This window comes from Triplophysa dalaica, chromosome 16 (assembly GCF_015846415.1).
Source record: "Triplophysa dalaica isolate WHDGS20190420 chromosome 16, ASM1584641v1, whole genome shotgun sequence".
In the NCBI taxonomy this organism is placed as follows: Eukaryota; Metazoa; Chordata; class Actinopteri; order Cypriniformes; family Nemacheilidae; genus Triplophysa; species Triplophysa dalaica.
Genome location: NC_079557.1, coordinates 5766386 through 5780712, shown reverse-complemented (window position 1 = coordinate 5780712; position 14327 = coordinate 5766386). Strand labels below are relative to the sequence as shown.

Sequence of the window (14327 nt, the reverse complement as noted above, 5' to 3'; positions counted from 1 at the left end):
TCTTTCAAATTCTTTCTATGATATCTTACCCTGTGATGCTTTAAAAAACGTAATGAAGGAGATCCCATCATTGCTGGGCTCTCATTGGCAGCTTTTTCTTAACTTCAAGCATTCCAAAAAGACTTTTTAAATAACACTTACAAATAAAATACACATAACAATCCCACATTTTTAAAACAAACACATTAGATTAACTTTCTTAAAGAGCCCGTGATGAATTCTCTGTTCTCCGCTTTGCTGTTTTTTCTGTATTCAAATAAAGGGAACATGTATCAACGAGAGACAGCTAGCCATCCTCCAGGAGACGCTGCCCTTCCTCAGCCAGAGTTTAATTGTTCTGTTACATAATGTAGATCCTCTGAGTGCTGCCAGACCTTCGCTCACAGAGAGAAAAGCGCTGAAGCCTGTTTGTGCTGCATTATGTTTCTGTGGTGGAAAAACACCTCAACCGCTTGTCTCTGACTGCATGTGTCTACACAGCTCACCCACTGCAACAGTCGGTCAATAAACATTCAATTACACAATCACACAATCACGCTGGGCTGTTTTATCTTGATGCCTGCACTGTTAAAATGATGGCCTGTGGTTCTAATTGTCCACAGCGAAACATCTCATACGGTTCACATACAAATATTATGCATATCAGTTATAAGAAGATGATAGATTTTTTGGGATAATAAGCATCGTAGCCAACCAGACACAAGTCTCATCTTGTTACGGGACGGCCAACGAAATAGGAAAGATCGATACCTTGTGACGGAATCTGACGAGAGGTCGATAGGCCATTGGGGTAAATCCATCCTTGGAGGGACGCGCCTCGGAAATCAAAACTGCCCCCCAGAGCAGGAGCGCTGCCCAGCACCGTCTGAAGCCTCTCATGAGTGCCCTCCTGTAATGAAATTAAAACAACATAAACAAATGAACAAAATGAAGAGTAAGCCTCTTCAAACAAACAATACATCACAGCTCGACTAATTAGAACATTCTGCTGTGGGTTAAACTAATGCTTTAAATAAAAGTCCCACACTCAGTAGCACGATTAAATCTACTTTGGATCAATTAGGGAATATTGAGCACCATGAGGAAGTAAAGATAGGAAGATGGATTGATATATTACACTCATGACTATGAATGCATAAAATATTACATTTAAGTTAGACATCCAAGTAACATTATGAAGAGAAACGGTAGTCTTGGTACAGAATTAGGGGTACACTTAACTTTTTAATTCAAAGACAAAAATATATTTACTCACAGATGTTTCTCCTGAAATTGTTAAAAAATCTAAGAGTATGGATGTGTAAAATGATTTTCTGTTTGGGTAAATTTGATGAGAAATGTTTGAGTTCATATTAGGGCTGTCACACATTTTTACTATACGTTATCCTGGCCAAAATAATTTCTGAGTTATTTAATGAAATGTACAGTATATGTGAAACAGTGATATTCATATTTCACTTTTTTGACGCTTCAAAATTCTCTCATGAATGACTCAACCTGAAGTTGTTCCAAACCTGTGTAAATTTCTTTGTTCTGTCGAACACAAAGAAAGATATTTAGAAGAATGTGAACCACTGAGATTTCTAGGGCATCAAGTTCTGGGTGCCCCAGAACTTCTTTTCCTAAAATCTTTCAAATATTGTATTGTATGATGAACAGAAGAAAAAAAATACAATAATTCTTTCTACTATGGTAGTTAATGGTGCCCCAGAAATCTCAGTTGCTAACATTCATCCAAATATCTTTCTGTCTTCCACCCAAAAAAAATTGTACACAGGTTTGGAAAAAGTTCATTGTCAATACCGGGACATTGCGACACCCAGTTCATTTGGACATTTTCAATATTATTGATTTTTAAATGCTGATGTGACAAATCTGAGCTCAGTTTTTGCTATCGTTGGGATCTCTGTTAAAACTTAAGTCAGACATTTGTTAGATATCCGAGACTATTTCTCAGGAGACTTCAGCAAAAGTTTCCATCTGAACGCACTTGTGTTGGGTTAACAAATGTTGTTTCAGGTAACCTCAAATGTTGTTATTATTATTCAAGGGTTGAATTTTAAAGGTTTAAAGAGATTTAAGGTTGTTCACAAATTTGTCATTGAAACAAATTTTGAGAATAACAGATTTGTAATGAATCAACAGAGAAGTAAATCATTTCAGTGAGCTTCACAAGCACAGTCTTTATTTCATGTGAATGGTCTGAAGTCAGGCGCATGACTCGCTTGCAAAACAATCTAGTCCTCTGGATGCAAACCTGTATCCATCTGTTCTCTCACTTTAATCGTGCCGTGCCTGGCTGTCATATATCAGACCTTCTGTGTGCAAATGCGAGAGAGAGAGAGAGAGAGAGGGGGGAAACGAGAAGATGGAACGCTGTGCGCTCACCTATAGGGATAGTCATCATAACTTTATCAGGTGGCCATAAATCGTCCGGGCCACATCTATGTCAAGTGTCGGCATTGACTTTCAAATGAGCGATGTGTATCATTCACAATGTTCATAATAGATCACTGTGTGCCAGGCTCTCAGCAGGCGGCTCAATACCACCGTCTCCTGTTGCATCTAAACAGTACGGTCATAGCTGCTCTGATCAGTAAACAACCATGTAAAGTCCCTCCTGAACATTTATCTGCACATAAAAAAATGACATGCCCACACTCTGGATGACAGCGGAGACGTCTGAAGTCTGTTTAGTTACAATTGATCCCACCCCCACCATAGAGTGCACTTAATGCTGAAAATCCAACTTACACTGACCACAGCGGAACATCGGCCAAAGAAATGCGACAATATAAAGGAGAAATGACAGACTCAGTCTCAGACACCCATGGACCGACGACAGTCTTTTCAATGAATGAATGTTGTAGTGACCTTGTGTCCATACAATGCAAGTCAATGGGGGCCGATGTTCTTTCAACATTCTTTTAAGTCGACATTCTTTAAAACATCTTCTTTTGAGTTCTGCAGTAGAAAAAAGTCATAGAGGTTTGGAATGACATGAGGGTAAGTAAATGATTAAGAGAGCAACTATCTTCGTGCTTTCATTGTGCAAGTAGCACTCTGCTCAGGATATATTTCATTCCACTTAACAGCTTTGACTTGTTGTGAATAGAAAATGAAGGGTTATGATTGTTTGAAATTAAAACGGTGTAGCGTGAAAGTAAAGCGCAGCCAAAGCACACAGGGCCTGTTTGGTTGAGATAGGAAATAAAGTACAGGCCTTCCACATTGATCGCTTAAACCCGTGCTGCAGTCCCAAAGATCTGCTTACTGGATTTCACGGCTGACATCAACAACAATAATGTAGTTTCATTTGTGATTCTCATATATATGGCTTTTTCTGATTTTGGGAAAACTTCCATGCGTTAGATTATTTTGTGTTTGTGTGGTTTAATGTGTTCGGCAGAAATGGTCTTCAACAGCAAGCTAAATTGAGAGGGTGAATTTTTACACCCAAAATAACGCTCTTCATGCAACACAAGGGCACACAGAGCGAGACAGCGTCTGACAAAAGATAATAACCTCTATTTTTTGTATTCAAGTTATCTGCTTTCTTTCTTCAGTTATTTTACCAGCTTAGTTTAGTTCTCAAAGAGTTTGACTTGGGCTGGAGATGTTTATGATTCTGGTCACAGAGCTTGGCAATATGAGATTTTCAATCAAATAACAGCATATTTTCAATTTCTGATTGCTGAGAACCGTCATTTTTTAGCTAGTTTGACAGTTTAGTCTAGTCTACATTCAACAAAGGTGCTTTGAAAGACTCGTTACATTGATGCTATATTAAAATCAAATCCCCGAAAGAACCACCCAGTCAAAAGATCTTTAAAGAACCGTTTCTTTCCAACCTTTTTATAATCTAAAGAACGGGAGTAAACTGATTTTCTCAACCAAATATGTTACAGATTGCAGCTTTAAAGGGATAGTTTACCCCAAATTTCAATCATCATTACCTCACCCTCAGATTGTTCCAAACCTTCATACATCACTTTATTCTGCTAAACACAAAGGAGGATATTTGGAAGAATGTCACTAACAAAACAGATCTCATCCCCCATTTACTGCCATAGTAGGGAAAATAAATCATATGGGAGTCAATGGGGGATGAGATCTGTATGGTTACTGACATTCTTCTAAATATCTTCCTTTGTGTGTAGCAGAACATTTGTACAGGACTGGAACAATCTGAATATTCATTTTTGGGTGAATTACCCCTTTAATATGCACTTACTGTACTAAAGGTCAGCACGCTTATGACCTGATACTTGCATTGAAAGGAATAATTTACCCCAAATATACCTTCATGTCATTGCAAACCTGTATGACTTTCTGGTAAACACAAAAGATATTTTGAAGAATGTTGGTCATCAAAAAACATTTGCCCACATTGACTTCCATTGTAAGGACACACAGAGACATTTAAAATGGATTATTCTGTGATCCACAGATATAGGTTTGATATTTGACATGAGGGTCAATAAAAATATAGGTGACTATGAGTGAACAAACACACCATAAATAAATGAATCAACCAAACAGCAAACCAACATTGGACACAATATCAATAGTTACGAAAGTTACCAAAAATAAAAATTTCACACAACGTTAATCTGCCATTTTTTTTCTTAACAAACTGTCACACTAAAATGAAAATTGATATTTATAAAGTCAAAACAACCCTATCCAGACTATTCTGCCGTCTTGCTCTTTCTCCCTCTTTAGTCTTGTCCATAAAGGCAACTGTTTACATCACGTCTACAGAAGTGACAGAGATTTGTTAGCAGACCATTTCCAGTCTTTAACAGTCGCTGTGAAAATCGCGCCTATATTTTCCAGTCTGTCAATCAGCGACAGAAGCCGGCCATTTGTGTCAATGTGTCTTTTTCTGTCATTGTCTAGCTGTCAGTGGAACCTTTAATTATATTTCACCGTGTGAAAGGGCTCGTGCAAAATGTTACAGAATATGCCTTCAATATTGTTAAACCACATGAGTGTCCTAAAGGTCATGCAAAATATCTTTTCCAAGCTTTGTTTCAATATCATTAAGCTCCAGTCAGGGGTTTAAATGTCACAGAATGAAACTGCGCTGCAATACTCTCCCACCAGTGCTTACTTATACTGTTTTAGCTTACATTTCACACAACTGTTAATTTAATTAACATTTAGATTGTCCTGTGAAGTGTGTTGCATCCATTGTGACACAATGCATGGAAATCGAATTATTAAGTCCATGTGGCTTGTAAGTCTTGATAGTGCCTTCTAGCTTACAATGCAATGGATGCTGTGAACCATGAGCTGAAAACAACAGAGCTGTTAAACATTAGGCCTTCAGGTATGGTACTGTAAGCATCTCGCGCTGTGAGCTTTTTGAGTCTCTAATGGCGATGTCTTTATGGACGTCTGTAATGCTCACAAACTCACTCCTATGAAACTGCTTTGCTCTTTATAGAAGTTGTAAAGCAGAGCTGGAAAACAGTGGAGTGATTAAAGTGATGCATTTCTGCCGACTGTGAACTACTTTGAAGCGCCACACACATAAAAGCTGAAGTGCATTAACCTGTGGCATCACATGGCTCTCTGTCTCCTTGACTGTTTTTGTGAGATAAAAGAGTAAAATAGCTTTTTATCACTAGTATAAGTAAACCGAAGGTCTGTGATCTTATGCAAAAAAAACCAGGATACTCCATTTATATTATGTTTTCGCCTATTATGTTCATATTATGATGGCAAAAAAGGATGACCAGATTTTGTAATCAAAAATAACATAAAAGTAAAATAAGACAAAATAAAAAGGATAAAACAATTAAATAAGACAAAAATAAACCACAATAAGACATTAAAATCAGGACAAAAATAAAATGATATTAAATAAGACATAAATAAAATAAAACAAAATGAAATGAAATATAATTTATACAAAATAAACTAAAGTAGGATAAAAAATAAAACAAGATATAACAAATAGTACATAAACAATTAGCCAATATAGAAAAGCCCAGATAAAATAGAAAACAACTATTATTTGAGGTTCTTGTTATATGTGTGATATTCCATTTCTCTAGCTTCAACACAACCTTATACAACATCTCTAAGTGCTACAATAATAATCAATAAACCTCTAAACAACTAAACTGTGAATTAAAATAAAATAGTTTACGCCTTTTATTTGCCATTAAAATTCCAGTCGTTGAGAACATCCGACCCTCACGGCAAGAGGTCAGGGTGCGATCAGATTCCCATCACATGACCTGATCCAGCCAGGCTGGTCGACCACGTGCTCTGGTTCTTTAACCAGATTAGCGTGAGAAGAGTAAGCTTTATCCAGCCCAGGGAAGACCACAAATATCTCAGACTCATTACACCCAAAGCTCTGTTTCCATTGCCAGTCAGATAAAAACACGGTGGCATCCAATCACAGATAAGAAGAGAGATCAGCCCTTGGGTAAATGCTACTCTCTGCATGTCTACCTATGTGCATTATCTATTATTGCTCATCCATTTAATAACCATGCTTTTTTCTTTTTTTATCCAGTCGCTCCCAACACATTTCTACCACAGTACATATAAAAAAATTGACTCGTAGTCTTTAAAATCTATCCACTAAATATACCATAAAGAAAAAACTTATGTACTAAAACTGACTACTGCATGTATTACTTTCTGCTCTGCTGGTTGGTCATGACCTAAAAATGTATCTCAGATCTGTTTTGATCACAGACTGCAGGAATAAACAAAACTAAATGCAAATAAAACAATGCATCTAACCATAGAATCTGATGAGGTCACCAACTATCCAACACAAACACGACGTAGGCACAATGTGTTTTGTGCAGTGAAGTAGTATCTTATTAATATAATCTAATTTACATTTCTGTTGACTTTTGATACTATGATCAATGTTAGTACTCTGTAGGGCCACCACATAATCTGTAGTTTTTGAAGCAAAACTATTTTGACAACTCAGAACCACTTCACAACTACAAAAAGAGAGAAACGAAAACCTGTCTCACATTTTGAAGCCTAAACTGGTTTGAAACACTTTTCCTGTTCCCTTCCTCGCTCAGATCAGAGGGGTCTAACACTAAGCGGTGGCAACGAATGCTTAAATCTTTTCTGTTTAGCATAGAATTCAAGCTCAGAGCTACACCACAAATTTAGAGGTAATCGTTCTTAAACTCCCGCTCAGAAGTACATATCCAGGAGGATAAACAGACTTCAAATCAAATTCGGAAGTGAGGCGATTCAGCCACCAACCTCAACAGAATGACTCAACTGTGTCATTGCATTTTTGCTATATTGTTGAAGAGAGACATCACATGGATCACATCTCATCCCTATTTTTCTCAATAAAAGAAACATGTCTCTTTTGGAGTGAACATTCAGTTGGACTCAAACCAGATTAACGTGCTAACATTCCTATGAGCACATCGAAATAACTCTTTGGCAAATCCCACAGGTGTTTTACTACCCCGAATGACTCACTTCCCGCTCTCCCGCGCCCGCTAAAATGGGTTTGCTGAGCCTGCCGGGTAATAAACTGATCAGAATGTGAGTTAGTCCCTTGGGCGAAAGCATACGGATTTCCCTAAATGGTTGTGCTCTCTTTTGCGAGGACGTGCGCTTGAGCTCTTTAAAATCTAATAAAATGAGAGGCATAAAAACAGGTCCAAATAGTCATAAAATAGTTACGCCCGAGGGAGCTATCTGGATCTCGCTCACCCCTCGAGGGGTGTGTTCTCTAACAGAGAGCTTCTCCAAAATCACTCTTAACCTACATTCACGTGCATTTATGCATGCGCCAGACAATTTACACTAGAGTGCATTCAAGGTGTACATTTGATCAGTTTGTTTTTTGGAACTCCACCAGATTGACTTTCACAAAATTGACTTTCCCCACATACGAGAAAGCCTTCCAGAGAAACCTTTTTTTATAAAAAAAACCATTGGTATTCCATACTTGCCTTATGAGGCAATTAACAGCGCAATTTGAAGCCGTTTTATATTTTCGCAGTCTAAGACGGCAGTGGTGCCATTAAAATTATGATTCGCAAAGTGCATTCCTCGGCTTCTTGTTTAGTTTATCACCTAACAAGGAGCTCCGGATGGTTTTTTGCTTGGGCCGTTTAGCATTTTTCCCTGGGTAATCTGGACTAATTAAAAGCAGCACACACACGCAAGAGCATGGGCACGCAGAGGTGAGACTGGAGAACGGCCGTACAGACACCGCAGGCTGCAGAGCTCTACCAGCGGCTCAGGACAGATGCTACCATGTGAAACATGCACCTGTGTCCATTAAAATGCGACACTCAGGAAGGAAGTTTGGGTTGTGATGCTGAGGCTCTGCTTATACCAGACAAGTGCAAAACACAGATGCAGTCAAAGACCCTCATCACCCAATCAATATTTTGTCTGCACGCTAACTCTCTCCAGCAATTGGACAATGAGAAACAAGGACTCGAACACCCACTACATCAGACGGCCGGCCCACCAATCAGGATTGGCTGTGCTGAGAACACCAGTGAACAAAACTGAAATTGCCCTCACAATTTCCCTGTCTGGGTTGAAATCGCATTTCCTAGCTCGGCTTTGTTCTTTAATCTATTAAACTTCAAAATGCTTGTTATAAAATCGAATTAATTTCCCCCAAGGCCAAAGCTAGATCCAACGTGTTGCGAATACTGCCTGTCAAACACAAATCTTTTTTTCAAGCACAAATTAAGTCACCCATATAAGCCATGCTAAGTAGATGTTAATGTGATATCACCCTAAGCGAGCGTATAAGGAGCCTGTAGGCCCACTTTATCATACTCAGAATGGTCTCAAATAGCAAAGGCTAGTGGTCGCCTATTTACCAGCACACTAGACAAGTGAACAGGAAATTCAGACCGGATTAGAGTAGCACTGTACACTTTAATGACATTTCATCTGGTAAAGGGGTGTATATGTATATAACATTATTAATAAGTTAATACATTGGTTTAAGGTGTTTTCTTCTGAAAGTGTAGACTGTTTAGCTCATGATTTTTGAAATATTAGGCTGAACTCAAACTGACTTTGGTTACAGAGGCATGTGTCATCGATTATAACTTTAGAGAATATCGTAAGACTGTGCAATGTTTATACATTATTAAACAAAATAAATTTCACAGTAGAAACTGGCTCAGTTAAAGTTCTATTGCCACAAGGGATGCAGTTTCAGAACCTCAACTGAGCCAAATAAAAAGTTTAGATGTAACAGGTCAATACAAAATTGAGGTTGAGTCAAGGTCTGAAAATTTTGAGAGAGATATTCTATGAGATTATTTCTTAATATATTTTTAAAGCATTTTTGTTTGTTAATTTTGTAACTGACCATATTCATAGGATTATCGTTTGCATTTATATAATATGTATAAAATATAAATATATATTATACAATGATATATATATAAAATATAAAAATGAATAAACATGCATATACATGATTTCAATTATTGATGAATATAAATAAATACATGTAAATATTTCCTAAATTTGTATGCATGTACATGTATGTACTGTATATGTTTTTATGAATACAAAATTAATATGCACTGAAAACACACATACAGTATAGAGTATTATGTCAACACAAACTTTTATTCTTGATGCATTTAATCGTGATTAATCGTTTGCCAGCCCTAGTTTATACGTTTGTGCAGTGTTAAAAACTGGACCAGTATTGTTATGTTTCCGAAGTTGTTTATAACACCATGTTTGAGTAAAACAAATTCCAGGCTGCTGTATGTACATATCTTTACATGTGTTAAAGTCAAATAATGCCAAACTGACATTTTCCGCAAAACCTTGCCCGAAACCTCAAATTGTAAATCATTGTGGTCAGTTTCCCATTGTGAAACGGGGCAAGGTAAAATAGACAGTTTTGGAAAATGGCCACAAGACCATGCACAGTGTTTTTGAGCTAACCAACAACTAAAATTTAAGATTCATACTTTTGGGGGTCTACATCAAATTTTTCAAATGTAAGGAAAGATGCAGTATTTGCATTTCTTACCATTCTTACTTCATTGTACACTAAGACAACCACAACCCTATGTACTAAACTGAGATCCATAATTCAAATCCAAACTACAGTGTAACAATAACCAACACCGCGAAGCTGCCAACACCCATACGATCACCCCAGCAGATGGATACAGACAGCAGGTCAGTGAACCCCTTTGTGTGGCGAGTCTCAGAGATAGCTTTATGTGTGCTGACCACTGAACTGTGTTATTCGCTGGTCACGGAGGATTGCACTGACCTGTCCAATCTGTGGGCGGTGTCAGGATTCATTAGTGCAACAGTAGGACTCACTCAGGTCAGTGATGAACATATCTTTGGACAGGGTCCCCTTCGAGACAAGAAATCAAGTTATGAGGCAGTGGGCGCTTAGCACGTCCATCCTGACGACATTGTTCGATAACAAACACGGTCTGATGCTGGGTTCTCATTTGAATGCGCATCTCGGGGCGACGTTACTCACATGGAGGCTGCAGAGGCGAGGCAGTCATTTGAAGAGATTAATTATTGAAAGCAATTAGACTGTTTGTCTTGCCTCTCTTCTTTTTTGGGTGTGTGTCGTAAGAGCGCCTCTCAACACAGTAAACAACAGCAGAACTGTTATGCACGCACAATGACAAGTCGGCAAGTCGCAAAGAAAATTAGCTGGAAGACGATGATGATGATGAAGTCACATAATGATTTATTAAAAGATCAGAGCTCCTCTTGATGTTTGGTAAACCACTCTCTGTGTAATGGTTCCTACATCTATTTTCACTTCTGCTCACATCGATGCCTATTACCCCATCACTACACCTCAACTTGCTGCTAAAACATTTACAATAATTTGCTTTGGAGAGATGGAGAGACAAAGTGTCGTCCTGCACAGTGCAGTCTGAGATTTTCCCATCGCCAAAGAGGCTCTTACAATTTCCAGTTCTGCCCATGTAAATGGAGATACTGCTTGCCTTCTCTCCATTTGTCTGAAAGCCCCGAAGGCATCTTTTACAGCCTCTCCTCTGCTTTTTTGTGCGTTTAACATTAAAGGCTATGTTGTTTTGTACGAGGGCTTGTGTTTTTGGCCATCTTTGTGTTCCGGAGAGGTAATTGGTTGTTGTTTCTTTCACTCTCGAATTCCTTGTAGAGTATTTGCCTTCAATGCATATTTAACAACTGGGCACTAAGGAAAGCGACATGACATACATTTGATGTAAAACTGGGTGTGCATCAGAGTCAGAGCTCAGTCAGAGTGGCATGAGAGCACACACAGCAGCTAACCCTTACTGAGTTCTCATGCATAAACTATGAACCTCATCCGTCATGGGCAGGGGTACAGTGCATGTCCTCACATGTTCCGTTTATGACCTTTTACTTTCATCAGTTTATTTTGTTTTTTGAACTTTCACTTTGTTTTGAGTCATGTTCTGGACTTATATCTTCATTGTACATAAACCTCAGCAACGCAGTGCACAAATAAAGCACTTCGTTCGAACAAAGCACACGCAAGAAAGGTCTGTGTCAATGCAAAGATGAAAATATCAAAACGGTTTAGAAAATATAACGGCCTAAAACTGTGAAAACTTAGATTTTATTAAAAAACACAGCTCTAAACTGTATTCATGTTTCCTGACGCGTTTGTGTTATTGTCTAATAATAATGATAAAAATAATAGCTAAGACCTTTCAAAGGGATAAAGAGTCAGAAAGGCTTTATTTATTTTTTGAAGGTCATAAATAACATGAAGTATCGATTAGGACATGACCAATACCGAGAACATTACTCGCCAGTTCATGTGCGCCGTGCACACAATGAGAAGCGTTCAGTACGCGCTCATTGAATTGCTAGACATCGCGTTTATTATCATGTTAATAGCTTTTAAAATACAATCGTCAAGTTAAAGTAGTTCAACTTTGTAACCATGTGTTCTCTTTCATTCTATTGAGCTCTGGTAGTTCTTGAACGCGAAGCGGGTCCTTAATAACTGCACCACGAAACAACAATCTGTGACCATCCTGATCATGAACCACGAAAATTACCCGCGATCCCGTTTTCCACACGCACCGGATTGAATATGCACGAGAACAACCAGTATACCGACAGTGCGCGCACGGTGTCAATCGTGGATTAAAGTGCTCAGAAAAAACGAAGCACCCTGCAGCTAAATTAAACGGCCACGAGCTGTGCCCAAGGTCCCCTTCATGCGCATTCGTTGACTTTACAGTATATCATACAAGGACTATGGTAGCAGCGTTTCGGCTAACGTGAACTTGCCCCCTTCAAAGCGTAAAAGACGTAGAAGCTCATCTAACTTCATCCCACTCGATCGAGCACAGACAAGGGCTTCTGTCGCTTGCCATTGCGCGCCCGGTTTACCGAATGTCACCGCACAATTTCCTGAATTATTCACACTACAGCTAAAGTGCTTGGCACGGTGCATATCCGTCTTATCCCTTTGAAGTAGTGCAGTACAAAAGCCTATGAAAACAGCGTTCTTAAAAAGGCACATGAAAAACGGATCCGTTCTGCATCACGGACAAGAGATAAAAAGAGAAGATTACCTGTGTATCCAACTATAAGTCATCCAGAAAGGTATTCCCGCGAAAGGTCGTCAAATGACGGTATTACTTTCAGAGAGTGTAAATAAATCCAATGACGCTTTGGTTACACAACGTCCTCAGAGTGGCAATCCTTTGACGAAGTTATAAACCCGGCTCGTGTATTCCTTTCGAAATAATTCACGTGGAAATCCTGCTTTCAGCACCTCCGGTGGAGTGGACAGCTCCGCTGCTTCACCTCGCGCCTCGGATCTTGAGTGCTACACTAGCGCGAGCCCTTCACTTACTGGCTGTCACCCCGGCCAGATTTGCATACAATAATACTGTCAGCCAATCAAAAGCCCCGCTGGGTGGAAACAGCCCGGCTCATCCGCTTTAACGAATCGTCCTTGACAAAGATGACCAGAGTTTGTGCGCCCACTGTCCTGTTTTCTCCCTTTACTGCCATGCAGTGTTTGTGTTTGGCATCCTAATAAATACATAAAAAAGTAAAATAATAAATGAATCAAATACTAGCATAACTGTTTTGCATTGCTTTCAAGCATAGATATTTCATTTATTAACAAATAATTGATTTATTTTACATAACAGTTTGAGTCGAAATTTAACTAAAGATTAGTTGCATTTCAAAATGTCTCAATATTTTGATACTTGCTTTTGCATTAACACAAGCATGAACTCAAATTTCATCTTTGATTAAATCAATGTTATTCCAGCATCATTTAGTAATTTAAGCCTTGTGGGCATGAAAGAAAGTGCTTCAATTAAATATTGTTGTTTTAAAGGTAATACTCTTATTTTACATACCTACCCACGAGTACGTTCCTGGATCACTTGTAATTAGATACTTGTCTCTTCTGAATGGTACTTCAGAGTGCTTCAGTGACTTTCTGTACAAGAGTTATCATAATCAATGTCATACATTTGCAGCTGGAAATGTTAAAAAGCCCTTAAAATTCTACATTTTTCTATTTGTCTTAAATAATAAATATGCACTCAAACACATGATCTTTTTCCTGCATTTTTTCCTTATAATGAAATGCGATGCATGCTACTATTTCGTTTTCTGTGAATTTCCACCCGCTACTTAAATTATGACTCAATCTACAGTAGTCGTGTAGAGATTTGATCAGCGCTGTTTTCAGAATTCTGCTCACGGTTTGCAGGCGCATCTCACATCTGTGTCGGGATGCTTACATCAGTCTCAAGTATCTCTCTGATTCCCACACTCATCAGTTCATCATGGCGCCAAAACTGATGTGGCTCAGTGGTGCTTGGCAGAGTGAAGAAATAAGAAATTTCTATCGCTTAAGAAACATTTGTGGTCACTGAACATATTGGTTTAGAGTAACGTAAACCTACATGTTAATGACGGGGTTACTTATATATTGAAATAACTCAGTACTTTTCATTTTATACATATTCAGTTTAGGGATTTTTTTTTATTTATGTAGCCGCATTTCATTTCCATGGTCTTTCACGGACGATTTTGGCACTGAAATGATTATAGAAACCATCATTGTCCTAAAACCTTGAGCCATCCCATCTATGACCCTACAGTGTACAATTCCGACCATAAGAACCTTCTGTTTGGTGTTTGGTAGACAGAAAGTTTTTATGTTTGGGATTTGCTCAATGGCGTAAATATCCAACAATGCAATCGGTTTGGCCGCAAACAAACTATCATTCACAGTAATGACACAACAGAGATAGTGAGACGGCAAACACAACCGTGCGTGTGGAATTTTG

At 38.5% G+C, this 14327-nt stretch overlaps 1 protein-coding gene across 2 annotated transcripts in view; it reads right to left on the bottom strand.

Annotated features, from left to right (window-relative positions):
• The window catches only part of fstl5 (follistatin-like 5), a 103663-nt gene extending 90847 nt beyond the window's left edge, over window positions 1-12816 (bottom strand). For both annotated transcript variants that reach the window (XM_056770381.1, XM_056770382.1), the window contains exons 1-2: window positions 12582-12816; window positions 751-889 (exon numbers count right to left, since the gene is read on the bottom strand). In XM_056770381.1, coding sequence (XP_056626359.1) covers window positions 751-889; window positions 12582-12604 — 162 coding nt within the window. In that variant the 5' untranslated portion in view covers window positions 12605-12816. The remainder of the gene's footprint in view (window positions 1-750; window positions 890-12581) is intronic.
• Between the last annotated feature and the right edge of the window lie 1511 nt (window positions 12817-14327).